General features: G+C 33.9%; 1 protein-coding gene and 1 long non-coding RNA gene across 2 annotated transcripts; one reads left to right on the top strand and one right to left on the bottom strand.

Annotated features, from left to right (window-relative positions):
• Nucleotides 1-244: 244 nt before the first annotated feature.
• On the bottom strand, nt 245-20,976 carry LOC131937825 (RNA-binding protein 26). Its single transcript, XM_059295502.1, has 21 exons — nt 20,811-20,976; nt 10,378-10,496; nt 10,045-10,235; nt 9,498-9,880; nt 9,054-9,322; nt 8,054-8,257; nt 6,549-6,659; nt 6,174-6,281; nt 5,788-5,973; nt 5,344-5,562; nt 5,065-5,213; nt 4,721-4,963; nt 4,469-4,606; nt 4,063-4,248; nt 3,889-3,963; nt 3,568-3,636; nt 3,242-3,373; nt 2,914-3,117; nt 2,540-2,626; nt 2,271-2,384; nt 245-2,061 (listed from the first exon to the last, which is right to left on the bottom strand). The coding sequence occupies exons 1-21, from the start codon at nt 20,867-20,869 to the stop codon at nt 1,579-1,581; spliced, it is 3,729 nt and encodes a 1,242-aa protein (XP_059151485.1). The 5' UTR covers nt 20,870-20,976; the 3' UTR covers nt 245-1,578.
• LOC131937862 (uncharacterized) lies at nt 15,017-20,316 on the top strand. Its single transcript, XR_009386259.1, has 4 exons — nt 15,017-15,376; nt 15,794-15,908; nt 16,163-16,222; nt 19,877-20,316. It is a non-coding gene; the product is annotated as an uncharacterized LOC131937862 (long non-coding RNA).
• Nucleotides 20,977-21,696: the final 720 nt, after the last annotated feature.

The following is a 21,696-nucleotide window of genomic DNA, read 5'->3' as shown; positions in this document are numbered from 1 at the left end:
ACCAGCAAAAGCTATATAAGAAAAACTAGAAACAAGTTTATAATAATAGCATGAAGACAATAATTGTCAATTTTTTTCCATGTTTTTTTTCCTTTTTTTTGGTCTTTTTTTTTAATGGAATTCATGAAATTTTTCTCATAAATCTTTTTTTTTATCTTCTTTTTTTCATTTTTTTTTTCAATATTTTTTTGGCCAAATAAACATAACAAAAAACCCAACATTAAATAATGTAAATAACATGATATGAGATTTGCAGATTTATTGACAGATTAAAGCAAAAAGAAATGGTCAATCAAATAATTTTAACCTAAATGGTAACTTAGGAATTCAAACAAGTTAAAAATAAACATTTAACATAATAGAAGCTCATGGATAATACAACAAACTTCATTTAAAATGGCCTATAGAGATACTACATGAGGTAATAAATTAATTCAAATGAAAACAACTTTCTGTCTATGACAAAATCATGAATCACATCTGATGCAGTGCAAAATTACCAGGGTGAGTTTTCATATATTCACATTTAGATTTCATAGGGAAGAATTTCACTAACACTTGTTGAGGGTCATTCGGGTCAATTTACATTGTTTTAAAACAGCTTTTAAAAAAAAACTTAGTGAGATGGTAAACATTGAACATTTTAGAACATAGTGAATAGGGGTAAAGACTTAATATTTACTAAGAAAACATGATTTATGGGTGAAAAATACTGTAAACATATCTGACTAATAGTTTTCCAACTATTAAACAAAAATATCTGAAATTTCAAAGCATTTAGATTACAAAATACTTTTCTCCTTTCACAAAAAAACCAATTAACGTGTACGCATTATTGATACTGTACATGTACAATTTTTGCATCATGTCAGATTGGTGGAAATTCACACATTTACAAAAATACATACAAATAATAGATCACTATAAATTGAAGACATTCTAAACTTGTCTGAAAGCCAAATAAAAAAACCACAAAAATAATATAAAACAATTTATTTTACAATGTAATGAGAATGTATAATTGAAAAAAAATGCATCAACTTTTAGAAATTAATGTAAATGAATAAGTAACTTGTACCTGTAACTATTTAAAAATAAAACCTCAAGACAATCTTAAATGCAGTATCTTTATGAAACATAAATGCAGCCATTTAATCAATAACCCTTGGAGTCATAAAATAAAATGATGAGCAGAATGCCAACAGCATATTTATGGAAAAACAACTACAGTACATAAAAACATGAATGAATAGAAACCTTACTGAACAATCTTATTTGCTGCTATCTCTAAATGCTAATCTTTCATTTAAATTTTAACTTAACAAATAGTCTTAAAAGTAAAAAATTCTGATTTTTTATTTAATTTTAGAAGCTCAAGACATTTTATTTAATAAAAATTAAACCTCTGACAATATTGTAATTAACAAAAGATTTCAATTACATGCATTTACATTTCAAACAGAAAGAAACATTTAAAATAGGCATATAATGATATCTAAATAAAATCTGCTTCAAGTAGCCCTTAATTAACAAAAAAAATAAAAATTGACACAATAAAAATCTAACAACGAATTAGCATCAGTTCCACGAGCCTTCTTCATTGTAATCTAGATTTGTATTCATGTCCTCTTCTTCTATGATATCACGAGTCTCCTGTTCCATGCTAACTGCAGCGTTATAGCTAGCACCACTGGTGTATATGGTTGGAGTAGTGGAGGCAGTGCTGGACAGTGTTACAGTGATATGATCTTCATCATCCTCTTCATCTGTGTAACTAGCCTTAAAATGCTCTTCATCTCCTGCTAGTAAATCCTCACTAAGGCTGCGCTCATAGATGACTGACTTACTCTCAACCACCAATGGTTTGTCTTCTTTCACACTGTCTACAAATGTGCGAGAATCCTCTTCCATTTCCTGTACCTCAGATGCAGCACTGCTAGGCTCTAGAGATTGATTCGGCACAGCACTTGACAAAGAGTCAGTGTTAGAGTTCTCAAGCTTCTCCTCTCCACTCATCTCTAGTAAAATATCATCGTCCAATGATTCCAGGTTGACAGACAGCTAAAAGAAATCAGTTATACAAATAACCACTGCTCTAATGTACTTTATATTTAATTTATACTCACTCAACTCACTGACATTAATAATTTTAAACTAATTATTTAAAAATAAAATGTGCCACCAAAGATCTAAATCTATTTGATAAAAAGAATCTTAAAAACAGGAAGAAAATGTTTATAACTTTAAAAGAGAATCAAAACATTGCTTACATCTTCATCAACTTCTGAACTTTGTGTTGATTCTGCTCTACTTATCTTTGGTGTGATCTGGTTCCATCTGACGACAAGTATCTTCTTTTTAAACTTGGCACCTTGGGCCACAGCCTTGGAGAAAGAATAATTTAAGTAAAATTTTTTTAATAAATGAAAGAAAGACAGGGTTGAGAGCCTTTATAGTAAAGTTGTCAACAATAAAAGTAAAAAAATACACAACCCAATAGAGCTGGAATGTATAACTTAAAAAAATTTGTAACACATACCATTTCAGCTGAATGTCTCAAAGAAAATGTAAAAAATGCACTAGGGATTTCCTCAACTATTTCCTCTTTGTCAATTTCACCAAATTTCTGAGGGAGAGAAAGAATTCCTCATGTGAAAAAAAAAATGGAAATCCAAACAATTAAAAAGAAACTGAAGTTTTATGTGGTAAATTTGTGGAGGAAAAAATGAAATGAATATAGTATAGTAATGGTATAGTAGAAATAGATTTGCCTTGATGTACATAAGTGATGCATATATACTATTTTTATACTTACTACTATGAAGAGATTAATTTCAGGTTTACATACATTTTAACAAGAATTGTTTTATATCAGTCTGACAAAAAACAATACAATGGACAATTAAAACTGACCAAAAAATGAGCTTTGATTTCTTCAAGTTCTGCCAGGTCAAACCCTTTAACTTCCACTGTCTTTGGACGATTGTCAAGATGGGTGCGACCTCCAAACTGTACTAAGCCTCTACCACGCCCTCTAGGAATCCAAGCACCTCTACCACCAGACCAGCCCCTGCCTCTTCCATACATTGGTTGTGCAGGAATTGGCGCTGGTTGCTGCTGTAAAATTAAATGATTTTTCATCTAAGTAAGTATGGGACAATTGTAATTTAACCCAAAATGAAAAAATATATACTCAATACTTGTGTCAAATATTTATACAGTAAGCAAACAAAATCTTTACCACATGTTCTTGGCTGCTAACATATTTAAACTGAGCATGAGGTGGAGTTGGAAAAGCACCCGTAGCAGGTGGCTTTTTTGCTCCTGTTCCATACTTCACTTTATCAATAGCATCAGATATTGTACGCAAAGCCTAAATAAACGTATTAAAAAAGTCAAAATTTTGAACAAAAAAAGTATAATTAAATAAAAGTTTAGCACCCATTAAATTATATAGCGTAAATTATTATCTAAATTAAAATAATGTTTCTACAAAAATATGTAGTCAAGCAATAACACGGAAATAAAACATCACAAAAAACTACTTGACTATGATGTTGACATTACCTGTAAGAGACTTTTTTTCTCTTCCTCACTTAACACATTCCTCTTCTTCTCTAATGTCTCAATGAGAATCTGGTAATGAGAAGAATACACCTTTCTGAATATAATCTTAAAGGTGCTTTTGAGCAGAGAGAAAAATTTATACTTTATCTTGAAATACATGGTCCTTAATGCCCCACTACTTCTGCCACCCACATTAGTACCTAGTCTACAGCATCAATAATTTTTTTTTTTTTTAAACCATAAGAATTTCAACTGTTTTCTTTTCTATCAAAGTACAATGAACAAGTACTAACAAGAGAAAAAAATAAATACTAAACAAACCTTTTGCTGTTCTATTTGTTTTGACAGTAATTCTTGTTTCTTCACTTCAAGTTCTGCTTGCTTGACTGTAGCAAGCTGGAAAAAAAAGTTGTTGGTTAATAATGAAACAATTTTCCTTCACATTCAAACAATTTATCACAAATCCTTTTAGTTAGCAGTAAAAGAACAAGTTACCTTTTTGTCTTCTTCCTGTCTTTTGATTGCTTCCATCCTTGAGACATAATCAGCTGTTTTAACAGCAGTGGGACTAGTGAAAGGTACCGCACCTTTTGGTTTGACTGTGGTTGTAGGCGGCACAGTGGCAGATGGGTTAAATACTGTCTTTTTTAAATTGCCCACAGATGATGTATACACAATAGACTGAAACAAAAAAAAAATTTTTATATTTTCATCAGTATTATCTAACAGAGGCAGTGAACACAGGTGGAACATTTGTCTCTGTCATACTCACAGCTTTAAACAAATCACAAGATACTTCATAGTTTTAAATAAAGAAATCAATTAACTATTAGGCCTATAACTATTAATTTTAAGTGATTACAATATCCTACTTTGTAAGTGTTTATTCTGCTGTACCTACCTTTTCAACTGGTTCATTACCAGGAGTAGCTTCTACAGGCTCCGGGGCTCCTACTTTTGGTTTTGTGTTGTCTAGCTGCAGTTTATGGGCTGGGGGTATGTTTGGGCGTACAGGTAGTACCAATGAAGGGTGATCAATCTAAACGAAAATAAAGCCAAATTGCTTTGTTAAATATACACACATTTTGTTCTCCAACTGGTCACTCATTTACATATATATATATGCATTTTAAAAATGTGTAAGTGTACTTACCCCATCTCCAACCCTTCCACCTGTAACTGCTGATGGTAAATTGACATCTTTACCATCCTCCCTCATAGTAACAACAGGGCTTTCTGTCTCACCATCCATGTCCACCTGCTTTTCTGGGTTGTGCCAGAAAAGTTTGATAAATCTGTTGTTGAACACAGGCTCAGGACTGCGATAAGCAGCTGTTGCTTCCCCATTATTGGAGAATGAGATTAATGCAGCTCCCTGGTCATTTTGATATTTGACCTAACAAAGACAATTTATAAAAAGATTTTATTATATCAGCTTGAAACAATCTTATTAAACTCTAAATGTACTAATTATCTTGAAAAATATTAATCACATGCCTGAATATTAGTGAGATTTCCAAATTTTCCAAAGTGTTCATTGAGCTTGGCAATATTGTTGAACTCTGGAGGAATCTTGCGAACTTCTAAAGTTAAATTTCCAGTTTTATAAGGTAGACGAGGAACTTGTGGTCTGATGCTTCCTCTATCTATAAGAGAAATACAAGTACACAAATGTAGTTGTATTACAAGAGTCAAAACTGAGGAAGATTTATAATAGCAGAAAGTAAATAACCAAAACAAATTTTCTTCAACGAAAGAGTGCTAAAATGACCATACTTCCAAGCCTGCTGTAATCAAATCCCCGGCGCTGTGGTGGTTGTAGCTGTGGTGGTATCAGTGGCTGCTGTGGTGGGACACCAAACATACTGTGATGCTGGTTGACATAGGCCATCCTAGGGGGAGGTGGCCCAGTCACAAGATTTGGATCACTGTCTATGCCAATGTAAGGTCTCTTTGCTGGAATGACTATTCTAGAAGATTCTTGCAGATTATCAGCTGTGGTGGACACAAGTTTTAAACATAAGTTCATGTTAGTGATATATAAAAAAATCTGTCAAACAGAACACTTGTATTTTTCTAACATGTCATGTTTGTAAAGTATCCTACAAAGAAATGTTTCAAACAACACACTTGTATTTTTAAACCGAATGACATGTTTGTGACATTCTTCACACAGAAATCTGACTACAAGTACACATCTAAAAGTACCAAGAGACAAACCTGCATCGTCAGATAAAAGAGGTCTGTTCATGATAATTTCTCTGCGTGGTGGGTAGTATTGATCTGGATGGGGTGGTCTGTTTAAGATCATACCAGGAGGTGGCTGTCTCAAATCTGGTGGCCCTCTGATGAAAGGTACTCGAGGTGGACCTTGAAGCCTGGGGGCTTCAGGTAAATATGGCTCAACTGTTTGGAAAATAATCTCAGTAGGTGTTTAAACTGTTACAAGTTATTCAATTTGGTTTTTAGTAAACTTAATAATATATCTTTTAACACATTTTTTTTTTTAATGAAGTAACTCCAATGCATTCATAGGTCATCTATTGACTACAGATTTCTGTACCATAACCACCACATATTATAATGCAAAAAAGCTGTTATTTTACCATGTGTTGGTGGAGGCCGATTCAAGTTAATACGCATCCCTATATGACCAGGTGGGGGAACACGAAGATCAGGGGGGATAAACCCAACAGATGATGCAGCTGCTATGCCTGAAGTACACCACAAAGCAATTATGCAGTACAAAGTTACATTTACATTAATAGCATGCTTTTTTAAATTTAGATAATTCATGAAACTTTTCAGCATTTATAATCATAGCAATAGCTGGTGCCATTTTAAAACAAAGAAAACCTGAATGGTAAAAGTAAATAACATAAGGTGATAAAAAATTAAGCCCCATCACATGTAAGCCCCATCCACCAATACAGTTAGAAACCATGCAGGAAAAAAAGATACTACCCCAGGGTTGAACTTACTTGGGCCATTAGATCCAGGTAGAACACTGGGTATTGAGACATCCTCCACCACTACAGGATCTGAGCCATGGTCATATGGACATACATCACCCAGCATACAAAACCCCTTTTCTGGAGAAATACAATGAATTTAATGGTGGACACAAAGGTGACAACACAGGTGTTACATTTGTTATGTTGCTACAGGTGTTCCTGGTGCAGCATTCAGCACCTCAAGTTGGCAGCTGAAGGTGTATTATTAGTCAGAGTTTATCTAGCATGTCAATGAGCCCATAGTTGAAATCTTATTTGGTAAAGGCCCATGAGAAGAGAAACTGGTGGGTTATGGTACAAGTGACCTTGATAAAAGAGTTTGAGTTAAAAGTATTGCACAACCACCCCCCCCCCCCCCCCCCTTCCCCCCACACACAATAGAGAAAAAAAATCAACCCACAAATACATAGTTTACAAAAAAAAAACCCAATCAATTTTTCTATTAAATATTTTTTAGTTCTAAATTCTTTTGAGAAGGTACCATATTAGGGATGAATAAATAAAAAAAAAGGAATGAAAATGATTAAATTAGTTCTCAATGTTAATATACTGGATAGCTCAGTGCTGCATCGCAAGTGCAACACTTTAAAGAGGAAATAGCAACTTAAAAATTGTAGACACAACATATAGGGAAAAAATAAAATGCAACCCTTTGAATATTGCAAGCATTAATATTGTAAAATAATACACAATTTCAGTTATCTTTATAATGGCATGAGATACCACACAGTGTTTAAATTATGTAGAAGTAAATAATTTTGCTTGATAAACAAATCATTGGCTAAATAATTTGATTATTCCCAACATTGTTTTCATTGGGATACTCAACTATCCCTAGATACAACAGTGGCAAAATATATCTGAAAATACAACCTAGTTTTGTTATAAATAATAGTATGAAGTATCTATACACAATTAATAAATTAATAGCAAGATATTTTTGCAAGTAATACAACTACAGGTAGGGGGGTGGTGTCAAGTCTCCATTAGCCTTGTATTGCATATTTGTAATCTTTTCTTTCTCCCATACCTCAAAAATGAAACTGATGCTGTTTAACAGAGCAGAGCTTTTGAATCATGGTAAACAGTTAAACCAAGCATCACTACAATGTTTCTGGTGATGATATCTAACAGTTAAACCAAGCACTACTACAGGGATGTTTGAAAGTAATGGTGAGGTACATTGTGATGAGGTTTAACAGTTAAACCAAGCATCACTAAAGGGATGTTTGCAGGAAATATTGAGGTAAATTGTGATGAGGTTTGACAGTTAAACCAAGCATCATTACAGGGATGTTTGCAGGTAAATGGTGATGTGGTTTAGCAGTTAAACCAAGCATTACGACAAGGATTTTTGGAGACCTACAGATGTCATGGGACAAACATTTTGAGAATTTTATTGCTTTTACCCCTAAAGAAGTTTCTTTTAAAGAATAAAAGACTGGGAGTGCAATGAATACTTTTGGGTTTACCTTCAAAGTTTTGGCAACGAAGTCTTGCATTAGTGGGGAATACAGGTGGAGGAACATCCAAATTTGTAGGTATTCTATTATCACTACGTTCTTCACCAGCACGAAATCCTACAGTGCTAGTAACTGCAGGTAAATCATTGGTTGATGAAGAGATATAATCATTGTCTTGAAGAGGGGTGGAACCTCGACTGTCTGGTTGTCGTACTATCCAAATATATTGATAATTATATTTTTAAATTATTTCTGTCGTATTATTGGTTAATAATAAAATCAGAAAAATTCGAATAAGTATAAGTAAGCTCAATAGGATTATTAAAAAAAAAAAAGATCAGATTTTTTAATAAGAAAATACTTGTTAAGTTATTGGAGCTACATCTGGGACCATAATAGCAGCAAAAAATTGAATTTTAATGACTGAATTTTCATAGTTTTGTCAGTATTATCTCATTCTTTTGCAATCACAAATATAAAAATAAATTCTTTTTATACAAGTTAAATGAACATATTACTTTTTAAATTGCTTTGATTTTAACTTAAACAATATTATATTTGTAAGAAAATTTAACTTGGCACACATTTTTTTGAGGGAAAGCTTTTGTATACACATCTGGAGTAGCAATCAAATGTTCAAGTTTTTACTTAAACAAAATGAATATAGTATACAGAGAAAAAAAAAAGCATGCATGATATTTGAAAAGCAAACAGAACTGTAAAGTGAAACCAGAAAATCAAAAACCCATAAAATTGTTATTATTTATATAGTAAGTAAACAGTAATACTAAAACTGTGGGCTTAAATATATATGTATGTTAGGTATTTAAGTTAGAGTTACTACCTTTATGAAAAAGTATTAGTTATTGTTCATTCTAACATTATTATAAAATTTATAGCTAACCTGTCATTAAAGATAGGAATAAAAAAATAAAATAAAAAATACGGTTAATAAAAGAGCAATCCAAACTAAGAATTTTAAAATATGAGTAAATGTTTTTGCACCCACCATTGGATGGTGACCTAGTCCTTAGCCTAGCAGGGCTGCCAAGTCTGCTCCACGATCTGGGCCTAGGTGACCGTGACCTTGTTCTAGATCTGAAGGGCCGATATCTTGGACTTCTTGATCTGAGTCTGGGGCTCCTTGACCGGGCCCTTAAATTTCTATCAATGGGAGAGCGAACTCTCCTTGGACTACGAGACCAACTCCTTCTACGCCCCCATCTCCTATCTGGCGAATATCTAGGCCTTTCATCATATCTTTTTCTTCTGTCATCACTAAAAATAAGAAGATTATTAAAGTGAACAAAGAATATCAGAGTAATTATTTTAATACAATTTTAATGACCTACTGAGTAACTACTAAAGTAAAATGCATAAGAAATTTTTCATTGTAAATATCTGAACTTTTAGTGAAGACCATGGTTTATATAACTGGATAAAATGAGCTTACTATTCTCTTCTTCTAGGACTTATACTGCGGCTCCGTGTCCGCCTCCTTCTAAAGTCGCGTTCTCTGTCTCTGTGGTCACGGTCCCGAGGTTCCCTGACTTCCCTGGTGTCAGCACGCGGATCCAATCTGTCAACTCTCTCTCTATTTTCTCTAATGATATCTCGAGCATCCCTGATACCCTCTTTATTTTTCTCATCTCTCCAAGAGTCCCTGCGATCCCTAGAGCCTTCAGGGTCTCTATCACGAGCATCACGAGAAGTTGCTCGAGGTTCTCTTGAGATATCTTTTGATTCCTTAAAATCACTAGAAGGTTCTTTTGTACCAGTCAGTGATATAACAGCAGAACTTTCTTTATTTTCCTTATCATCAGTTGTAGAGGAAATCTATAATTAAGAGATAGACGTTTTTGAAGTGGAAAGTAAATTTGACTTCTATCACAATAAATAGGGTATTAACAGTTCTAAGATTAATACAGAAATAAAAAATCAGATTAAGTAACAGAACAATAGTTTCTAAAACAAATGTCTTTATATATAATAGGTCTCACTTCTGAGAACTTCCTCTTTGGTGCATCTTCTTTATCCTTTCCTGGTAAAAGATGAGGAGTTTTAATGTCTGGCTTATTTTCTGGTTTGATAGGTGCAGCTACTACAACAGGCCGAGTCTTTTCAGAGGCAGGTGGAATGTACTGTTTAGATTTGAGAACCTCAAACAGCTCATCAACAAATGGTTTTGTATCTGAAATTATCCACAGTACATCAAAATTTTAATGTAAATGTAATCCATTTTGAAAAAAAAAGAACAAAAAGCAAACAAACAGCAAAAATCTTAAAGGTTTAAAGATAGAGTAAATTGTACCCCCCCCCAATACAATACTTACTCTGCTGAAGAAAAACATCCAGCTGATCAACACAAATATCACGTAAGTCTTGTTCAGGTTTGTCTTTCTTTACTAAAGCACAAACATATTTTGCCAAAGCACTTGGTTCAGCATCACAGCTAAAAAATTTCATTGAAATTAGTAAACTTATGTTGAAAAACATAAACAGAAGGTAATATTTTGAATAAAGTGAAACATTTTAATTACTATTTGCAAAATGCAAAATAATTTTTTTAAAGTACTTTACTTCCTGAACACCCATGCCCCCCCTCAACAAAATCTACCCCCCTCTCCTCCATCTTAACTCTTAGGAGTGTTGTGTCATTTATAGATGACCCCCATCAACTGTACGGTAAACTTAATTTTAAAAATACAGTTACCAGTTTTTGCTTTTTAGCACAAAAGAATAAAATAAATAATTATCTAATATTCCATTTAGATGTAGAGTAATTTTCCAACCTTAAACACCTTTACACTAGTTTACTCTTAACAGCACCTAGTTTCGTTATTATTTGACATTGAAAAGGAAAACTTGCACTATTCAGCCAGTGGAAAATAAGAATATGTAGGCCTATTCACTTTTTATTTATCGCATTATAACTATTTAATATCTTACTTCAAAAAAGAGTTTACACTTTATTCCTTACCCTGAACAGTCCTTCCTTACCTCGTACAGATAATATTTCCATTTATTTTTCAGCTTAATTAACTAAATAATCGTATATTCTCATTATTTTGTATTTGGTTGTTTTGTGTTTGTGTGCAAAATGTTTGAAAAAGGGCCTTTATAATATAACGAGCCGACCCGCGGCGTATCATACGCAGCTATTTAATTGTTTTATTTTCTACTTTTCAGTAACTCATAATTTGTGAATTTGACAGTACCAACGCTGCCACTATCAGTAGCTCGTTAAGGATGATAAGCGGGGAATAAAATACGATAGAATGGAGTTTTAGCCTACCCAAAATGTCTTGAGTCTTGCGAATTAGGTCTCACTATTTACCCATAATCCCGCTGGTATTTCCTGCACTTCATATTTGGTAATCTATCGCTTTAGCGTAATCAATTCGGCCGTCACTAGTAATGTAGGGATAAGGTAACTATCAAATATGGCTTAGATGTGAATATATTTTTGCATATTTTACTAAATTACTAAAGATAATTGAATATTAAACCACATTTAAGGTTTAAATCAATAAAAATGTCATGAAATTAAGGTTTAAAATCGATGTTCCAGATACTAAATTTGCTATTAAAAACAGCGGCCATCTTAAGAAAATATTATTTTGAGTCATTTCCCTTTAATTTCTATTTGTATGGAAATGTATTGATGTTTGCTATTAAATACGTTAGTCTTGTGTTTAAATACAAAGCATGCGTTTTTTTTTTTTAATTCTGCCCTTTAAACAATTTAATTGACTGACAATAAACATCAGTTCTAGAATTATTATTATGAGATGCAATTTTTACACATTAAAATACTCCCTATTTTTATAGAGCTACCACTACATATCTAATGTTTATTTAAATATTAGTTTGAGTTAATTCTTATTGTTTGTGTTTTTGTTTGTTTGCTATTTTCATGTAATATTTTCATGCTTTTTTCCTTTAATTAGTGATTTAATCATAAATGACGTCCCTTTTTTTGACCTTTCTTCACCTTAACCCCCCCCCCCCCTCATTTTCGCCGTTACGAAATAGTCGTAATGTCGAAAATTACCTTTTTGCCCTGCCTGTTAAAAAGTCAAGCCATAATTCTAATGAAAACGATATATTCAGCATTTTTGTATTTGGCGAAATACATAACGTTTCACGTTTCTTACCCCTCCCATTTCCCGCGTAAAACGTCGTCTCAAAACCAGTTACTCCACCCCTTAAGTGTGCGATGTCATTTATGGTAGATGTCAAGTCCTATATACATTTTGAATAACCTTTGTTGTCAAAATGTTGATACCAAATACCCAAAATGAGTTATATGGTGTTATCCATAAACGATGTCACATATGCTATGCTAATGTGCCGTCAACTTACGCAGGGTGGTCCGGGGGGGGGGGGGGGGGGGGGGGGGGGGGGGGTGATGCGTGACGTCTATTTTGGAATCTTCTTTAAAGCTGTGCTCAATGAAATTGAGGAACATAAAGCGTTCGTTTTCATGCATACATTTGTTCATAACGAATGATCATAACTATTGCATGCCTGTTGTCCTAAGCGGTGTTTAACAACCTGAGCACATCATCCCCGCCAAAAAGGGCCTGCCACTAAATGCCTACCGACGAAAATAAGCCGCACTATATTGACTCCAAATGAAATAACTTCTGACAATAAGGCTCAAACCAAGTAGCTCCTGTCAACAATATTCGACAAGAGTCCAAGACACCATTAAGTGCCGCACCAGGTGACACTCGACCTCGCTACGCCACTGAGCTAATGTAAAGCCACAGCTCAGTATTGGCTTAAATTTAACATAAAATAGTGTTAGCAGTGGACAGCCTCTAAGACTGTGCATTAGGAGTACGGCCGTCGGCAAAACGCCAGAGTCCGACGATATCTGAACATCAATTTTGTCTTTTATGAAGTGCGGAGCACCTTTAGCTTAAGACCTGAGCTTGGCCCCTGTTGACACCACCACTAGCGCCGCTTATGTCCACATATTAATCACACGTTTTGCGTGGAGCTTAATGGACAGACGTTTATAGGTGGGACCGGGAGCCTAAATGCATTTACCGAAGCCGCTGTGTCACGGGCATTTTAGAGCCGAACATCTCAGGGCAGCATGTTGCAGAAATTAAAAGCACGTGAATTTGTATAGTAGAGGGAGAACATCATGCCACTGTAATAAATTAAACACCAATATAATTCACCGAACTAAAGTAATTTAGATCTATTCGTCAGGCTAAATGTCGCTAGTCTCATCGTCATAGTCATTTAGTGCCTGTTTTGATTTTTTTTTAATTACGCGGTATCTCTTTCTTAAACATTAGCCTAATGACAAATGACGTCACACGCGCCGCGAACTTTGTGACGTTGTGCTTATTGGGGGATGAAACGGCGTGGTTTAGAAAAATGACGTATTTCTTTTTTTTTTAAGTGATAGATTCTAATTTTCCTACGAACTATAGGTTCATCTAGTTTTTTTTTTTCTAGAGGGAGATATCACTATATTGTGATGGGGGGGGGGATTTATATATAATCTCAATATATTCTGATCTACTACTATTCTTACGGCAACCATTATACTCGTGAGGAGGACGGGAATCACTCTTATGTTCCGCAGACACTAATTAACAATGTCAACAACTATGTTTATGAAATAACATGAACTTTATTAACACACACTTATAGATCATTTGTACAATATCAAAAAATACGTCCGTCTTCTACTATATCTAACCCCCAACTAACTTCACTGCTGCGTCTTACGTCATCGGTACATTTTCGCACCATGCTCACGTCACACTCACGCCACACAAATTTTATTGAACACGCGCACAATACTCTCGCACCAAATCGTCTACTGTCAAGTTCGTACCGTCCTATGGTAACCTCTACTCGTCTAGTCTAATTCTATATATCTACGCTATGACATATATAGTGGGTGGTTTTTCGTTGTTGTAATAATGTGTGGTGGGGAGGGGTAAACATTGACTACTGAAGAAATAAAAAAACTGATGATAGCAGAAGGAAAAAAAAAACCAAAAAAAAAACAAACCATGTGGTATTCAAATGTAACTAATTAAAATTTGAACCTATTTTAAAAAACACAATAATCTTAATACAGACAAAAAAAAACAACTAGGCTTAATTAAATGGATCGCCCATAAATGACTTCATACTTTTCCCGACGATTTCCCTCTCACCCAATAGTTACTAAAAGCAAGATGATGATTTAACATCATATCGCAGTTCTACTATACCCGAACCCTTAATCACAATTTCTAACGAACACGAATATATTCTTCATCATTTTTGAAAAAATATTTTACACCGTCCCATATTTTGAGTCCAACGTCATTTATGAAGAATATGGACGACCTAATAATTGACAAGTTAATCAGTACAAAAGGGTTTAATAAATGTTGGACCTCCCAAAAGTCTTTGAGATCTTGGATGTACATACATACATAGCCTTAATTTCAATTGAAATTAAAGATAAGAAGACGGCCCTCTGTCCCACTTTTATTAAACAAGACAGCTATGTATATTCAACAACAAAATCAACACAATATACATACGAATAGACATGTGTATACAGGGAAACTACTCTAAATTTTATTTGGAAAGATGGCCGCTGTTTTTATCTGCTAATATTTATCTCAAACACCTTGTTTAAAGTTAGTTTCATGATATTTTAAATTGTTTTGGTCAGTGATTGTTATATTAAATCAATTATCTGTTATGTTTTGTAACATTTGACTTAAGGTACTCCACGGGTCCCAATATCGATATTTTTATGAATTATATCGTAGTTGGGTTTTTTGCAAATTCTATTAAAATAATATCTAATAAATCGTTTTCTGTTAATGTTGTCTTTAAAATAAAATTCTAAACTATTTAAAAATATTATTAAACTAGGGTGGGGTCCTTCAAAATTCTAGGGAAAAGCTGAAAATCGAGCTACTTTGTGCTTAGATACCCGATGTATAATACTAAACTACTACGCCATGTTTGGTATCAATCGAAAGCTTAGCCTCTCGCCCGGCCAAAGGTTACATGTTTAAAATTAACCTAAGAAGGACATGACCTCTATTAGCATACTAAAATTTGAAGAAGACGTCTTTTGATTGGTCAGTAGGTTTGGTTTCGTTTTGGCTCGAACCTGATTGGTCCGCTTGTTTAAAATTTGACATTTTGTCATCAACCGAGACCCACGATGCATCGCTTCCGGCGACGCCTAGCCTGATAAACACGCAGCTAACTTTTGTTTGCTAATGCGATCACTGTACATTCTTGAACTATTTCGCAAGTTTATTGTCATTTGGATATCAAAACCAGACTTAGGTAAGTTAAATTTATTTTAGAAATCTTATTTCAGTCCTAATTATGTTACGAATACGGCTAAAGCGTATTTAAAAAGACCAATCAGCGCAAATTAGATAATCTAGATCTAGGCATAGACGCTAGATCTAGATCTAGATATCTAGATCTAGAACTAGAAGTCTAGATCTAGATTCTAGATTCTATCTAGATCTAGAAACTAACTAATAGAGGCAATTTAGTTATTTAATCATTTATCTACTGTAGATATAATCATTGAAATTAATAATAAATATGCGTCATCTAGATCTAGAATCTAGTTTTTTTTCTGATTTAGACAATAATACTAGATTCTAATACATTTCATAATACAAGATCTAGATCTAGTTTAGTCTTACAATCTTACAAAGTACATACATTTAGCTTGTTTTTTTTTTACAGATGGACCTACACGCACAGTACGCAGCTGACAGAAGATGCCAAACAAAAAAGGAATAGTATTTAGTTGTTGGAGAAGACAACCGAAGTTTTTTGGATACCTAAAAATATACTTCTGGTAAGAATAAGTTCAGGCCTATACAATGAAAATTACAGTAATAAAGTATTAGATTATATTGTTGATTAGAATTAGCAATAAGCAGCAGTAAGTGGTCCTAAAATTAAATACATACAAGAATTTGATAATAACAGTATTGATTAGTAGTTATGGGTCAGTTTCTTCATGCATTTTAGGTTTCGGCAAATTAACATTTTTTTTCCGAATGCTATGCATTTGCTAACCTAAGTTTCATTTTATTCACATAATAACAGCTAGCAACAAGAGATGAGAACACCTGACAAGGGCCAAATCTGCAATGGAATATCTGATAGGTAAATTTTAGTTGTACACATTTTCATGGATAATAATTTGATATCGTCAGTTACGGACTGGTCAGGACGTTACCTTTCAATGGAAAATAGCTAGGCCAATCCCGCTGCCGAGAAAATCGGACAAATCGGCTTTTCCCTACCCCCTGCATGTTTAGTTCTGTTTTTTGCATGCTTTTATTGTGTTTATATTAACATGTTATACATCATTCTGTTCGTAATTGAATAACCTTTTTAACTGTATTAGTTTGATTTCTGTATTATTTCACACGTTGAAGAAATCGCCGATTAAATCGCATTTTTTACCCTCCGCGGCGACGTGCCGATTAGGGGGGAGGCTTTTTCACCTTTTTAAAAGGGGGGTGTTACTTGGAGTCTATAGACTCTGTGAGTTTTCGTACTACAACTGTGAAACTTTGTAGAAGAATAGATTAAATGTACACGTATAACGCTCAGGGTTCTTGGTTAAAATATGTTAAATACTTTCTGGGATATAAGACCGCGAAGTTAAACTAAGTTATTTGAGCTATTTATGGACCGATTTGTTATTTGAACCCTGAGCTGTATTCCTGAAATCTCGACGTTTATTAATATGTATCATATGTCCTATAACGCCCTATAATAAGGACGTCTATAGACTTTGAAGTGGACCGAAAATATAAACACGACGCGCCGACCGCTGACTGACTGAACCGCCCTGCTGTGCTTCGAATCGCCGTTTTTAACCTGATGACGCGTTACAAAATTTGTATACACGTATCGAGTTTACGTACTACAACAGTTAAATTTGGCAGACGAATACATTAAATGTAGACGTATAACGCTCAGGGTTCGTGGTCAAAATAAGTTAAATACTTTTGGAGATATCGGATCGCAAAGTTGAACCAAGTTTCCCGGTCTATTATTGGACATATTTTACATTTGAACCATGAGCTGTATTCCCGAAATCTCGACGTTTATTTTAATGTATGACATGTATTATAGCACCTCGTAATAAAGCCGTCCATACATTTTAAAACCGAACGAAAATAAAAATTAACGCGTCGGCCGCCGTCCGACTGATTGGTGATCTACACATCGTGTGGCACAGCCGAGTGTGTGGTCACGTGACGCTAGGCGCTTGATCCGATTGGATGAGACTATAAACAATGTCTAAAGATAGATACATGTGTTCCCGTGTTTGACTCGACGGCTATTGCTATTTTACATTTATAAGCACACAGACATGTTGCATAACTTTGTCTTAACCCATTGAAACGTCAAACAAAAGTTTTGTTAGTATTTACGGCAGAGGACTAATCGTCAAAATTAATCTTCTTTAGAAATTAATCCGAATAGCTTCGGCCCGATCAAACAATGCTGTGATGTGATTCGTGTAACGTTTCATTATTGTGATTGTGTACATTACATTTTCGTAAAAATGGCTGAAAAATAAATTAAATTATATCCGGGGCTCTTTTCTACAAATTTTATTACCACTAACAACGTGGGGGTTACTAGCTTGTCAAATCGACCAAAATGGGGTGGGGTGGATGGGGGTAGCCACTGACCATCCTACACGGTATGTAACACCCAACGTAACACCCTTAGCCTCACCCGCCCCCACTAGTCCGAGACGCGACAAGCCGACGAGCATCGCATTTGATGTTGTATAACACCCGTACGGTACACGGTGGTTTCATACCCCACCTCCCTCCCCCTTCACTTTGTGGAGTTGATGTTACTAACCCTCGGGCATAGATCAGGAAATCTTGCCAGACTTTTGTCTCTGAGATTACATAATATTCATCTGACACATTCATCGGGTTGGCCGACTAGCCTAACCAGCGGTCGTGTTTACGTAATAGGGCAATAAAATTGGTTGGTCAGAAGACCTGGTTACCCACGTCTGATTGAACTAAATCTAGGCAAAAGCTGGTGGTGGTACACGTGTCTGTGTATAGGCAAACACGGTAATCTTACACAATTTCTAGAGTCTACAAGATCTACACAGTCAAGCACTCAAACACGTGCTTTTTTCTTAAGAAAGTTGCTAATTGTAAAAGGCCTACTGGCAAGCTTACAAAATACATAAACCTACTTACTACTAGCATAAACATTGGGCATAAATATAAATTTATGTTATATATCTATAACTTAACTATATCTTGTGCAAGTTTAAAAAAAAAATTTTCCTCCAAAGTTTATTTTATTGACATTGTAAAAATGATTAACTTTAATATGGGTAATAATATTACGTAATTACCATAAAGCACACTCTGATTCTGATTAGACACATTTGTAACTAGACTAATTCTATAGCAAAAAGGATTAAGATATTTAAAATAACAAGAAATATAATTATAATGAGATAGGCCTAAATTTTGGAACAGAGTAGGCCTTTAGTATTGCACATAGATTACATAATCACAAATTTACTATAGCATTCTTCTCTTTGTATTGAAAAACTTGATTAGTTATATTTTCTTCTAGTAGGCTATTAACTTGAAGTTAACTGACAATGAGCAAAAGTGATTTTAAAACAAATTCATGGTATATTTTGAGCAAAGGGTGGGATTACATAACCTTAACATTTGATAGTTATGTAACAATGTTGGACCATTTTAAATCTACCATTAGCTTCAGCATATATAAATGTCATATTATAGATTAAAATAGCGTTACATTTAAAGAATGACTTCTTATCACATTGATTATTAGATGTTTTAAAAAAAGTTGAAAGGGGGGTATTACATAATCTATGAGATTAGTAGGTTGAGTAATCGAAGGACACTTTTTAAAATAGCATCATTGGATTCAGCATACAAAAATCTATAAAATGTCTTAAAATTACATCAATTGATAAAGTATTTTGGCTTTTATACCACTTTTAGTGAAAAACGCTTAAAAATTTGGTCCATACCCTCCCAGTATTTTTCCTCTTTCAGGGTCTACCCCGGTTGTCTGAAAAAACTGCTGCTTTTTAATGACTAAAAAATTCATAACTTTTTTGTTTATGGTCAGATTTTGAAAATTCAAACTGATCTGTAATCAGATTGACAGCCCCTATCCAAATATGTAACTATTTTATTGTTTTACTGAAATTAAATTTTTGCATTGGCCTAGCTATGGAAAATAAACAATAGTCAGAAGGGCTGCATCATAAAGGTTGCATGAGATGGGGCAGTTGTTACTGTAAAGATTGTGAAGTTAATGATTTGGTACAAGGGAATTGTTAGTGATTGTGACGGTTTTAGGTTCATCAAATTGGCCGAAACGCCACTAACATTAGGTTTTCAAAATCTAAAAGTAAAATAAATTAAACTATTAACAAGAGAAGAATGAATTATGTTAATACAGGGAGGGGGATTAGATGTTACACAGTGAAAGAAGATGGTACACAGTGTTGATTTTGAGGTTTTATGAATATTAGGTAAATTTTCTTATATTTTTTTAAGGGGGGTGGGTCAGTTCAAAAGAACTTGGGTAAGGTAATAGCATTTTTTTTTCAGTGGGAGTGCTACTTTCATATGCCTATGTTGTATGTCTACATATAAACTCTGTCTAATAACTTATAATTAGGTCTGAATTTTTTTTTAATGATGTTCAATTTTTTTTTAATGATGTTCTGTGTTATTTTTGCATTTTTCTGAATTTGACGGTTTTAATTTTTTTCAGGCAGGACTTGGGCAATACAAGTAAAAGTTCTGCAACTAGAGGCTTCAAATTTGGCATACTGATTCAGTGTGGTCTTGTCTACATAATTACATGTTGAAATGTATTAGGGCTGTATATTAAGATTTTTATGGCTGTTTGTGTGCAGGAAACCCCCAAAAAATGGTAAAATTTGGGGGGTACCCTCATCTTTTTGTCAACTGTTGATTTTCCTTTACTCACAGGCTCATGAGCACATGTATTTATATTCAGTACATTATGTTCAATGTAATTACTTAAATTTATTGAGTTTTGTCAACTAAGTTTTGTGATATTGCATTTTTTGTGAATTTATAAATTTGTACCATAACGACCCAAAATCTTCAATAAAAGTCAGAAAAATTATTTTTTTCAAAAATAATACAGCTTTTTATATTTGTTATTTGGTTGTTGTTATTATACATTGCATGTTTTGAATTTAAATTTAAAAAAATGTTAAAATCAGTTTTCGGGTGTATGTATCGCCTTAAATTATACTTATTTAAACAAATATATTCATCAGTTACCTCTCCCGCACATTTCTACTGTAGCCGAATTGATTACGCTAAAACGATAGATTACCTCATATTTTACCAAGACCACTGATTATTTTGATTAACAAAGGTCTCACTGCTGAAAATGGGAATTTTCGATATTTAGATCTACTAATTAAAAATTTAGATCTAGAATCTAGATACCGCAAACTCCCCAAAATGAACATTTAAGTCATTTCTAAAAATGAAAATGAGCTTAGAATCTAGATCTAGAATAGATTTAGATCTGCCTGTGAAGAAGAATAGAAATCTAGAATCTTTCTCATCTAGATCTAGAATTCTAGAAGATGGTGGTCCCTGGTGGTGGTTGGCACTTGGAAGCCGACTTGAAAAGGTCTAACAGCTTGGTGGACAACAGTACTTACATTGGAGATAGTTTATTCGTCAACCATGTTTTCAGAGCTTCAACTTGCTCAATAATCATTGTATTTTAATGATGTTAAAGTTAAAGTGTTTGTATATTATGTTTTATTCTCAAATCATGTATAAAACACAAGTTGTCGATATCAACCTTTAACCGGAAGCAGACCAACTAAAGTAGCTGGACAAACTAATTAGCGAAACACACAATTTTCATCCTAGGTCTAGTTGTTTGAAAAAAACCTCAGTCGATTCGCTAACTAGTTAAGTAGATCTAACTAGAGTTGTAAAATAATATTTATTTTAGATATTAAACATTAAAATATAGTTAATCTACTTGTATAGCTATATTAACATAAAGTGTGGCATATTTTCATAGCGACATAATAATCTAGGTACTAAAACGGTCATTTAATGATGCATTCTTTGTACTCAATTTTTTCAATTTCCATTCTGGAGAATTGCGTTTATTAACTCGTCATTTCTGGGAATGGATGGATGGATGAATGTATGGATGAATGTGTGTCCGGGCTTTAAGTCGTATCTCCTCCTCAACGAAGCAATATCGATGACTAGTTCCAAAAGCAATTATGTTAAGCAAGTTACGAGAATGAGCATAGGCCATAAAAATTGCGGGTTTCTTTCATGTATTTCCCGGAAAAGCCAAAAAACCTCGAAAAAATTCAGTTTTTGGCCCATATCTCGGCAACCAGACCACTTAGCGACTTGAAACATATACCAATCGATTCCTGCCATAATTTAGAACAATATTGCCGAAGAAAGTTTTCAAAAATATCCTTTCGTTCGGTCACAAACATTTTTTTTTAATTAATTAAAATTTGGACCGAATTAGTAGGCATTTTTTCCAACCACACCACACGCGTCATCACG

Source organism: Physella acuta, unplaced genomic scaffold (genome assembly GCF_028476545.2).
Source record: "Physella acuta isolate Inbredline_101_S28 unplaced genomic scaffold, ASM2847654v3 ptg000017l, whole genome shotgun sequence".
Taxonomy (NCBI): Eukaryota; Metazoa; Mollusca; class Gastropoda; family Physidae; genus Physella; species Physella acuta.
Note: the sequence above shows the minus strand (reverse complement) of the source record. Positions and strands in the feature narration are given on the sequence as shown.

Bases quoted from the DNA above. Each gene is read 5' to 3' on its own strand.
- LOC131937825 (XM_059295502.1), bottom strand. From the start codon at position 20,869: ATGATTATTGAGCAAGTTGAAGCTCTGAAAACATGGTTGACGAATAAA. The intron at 9,323-9,497 runs GTAAGCTCATTT...TCTTATTTTTAG, and splicing joins AGTCCTAGAAGAAGAGAATA to TGATGACAGAAGAAAAAGAT. The intron at 4,607-4,720 runs GTAAGTACACTT...ATTTTCGTTTAG, and splicing joins GTGGAAGGGTTGGAGATGGG to ATTGATCACCCTTCATTGGT.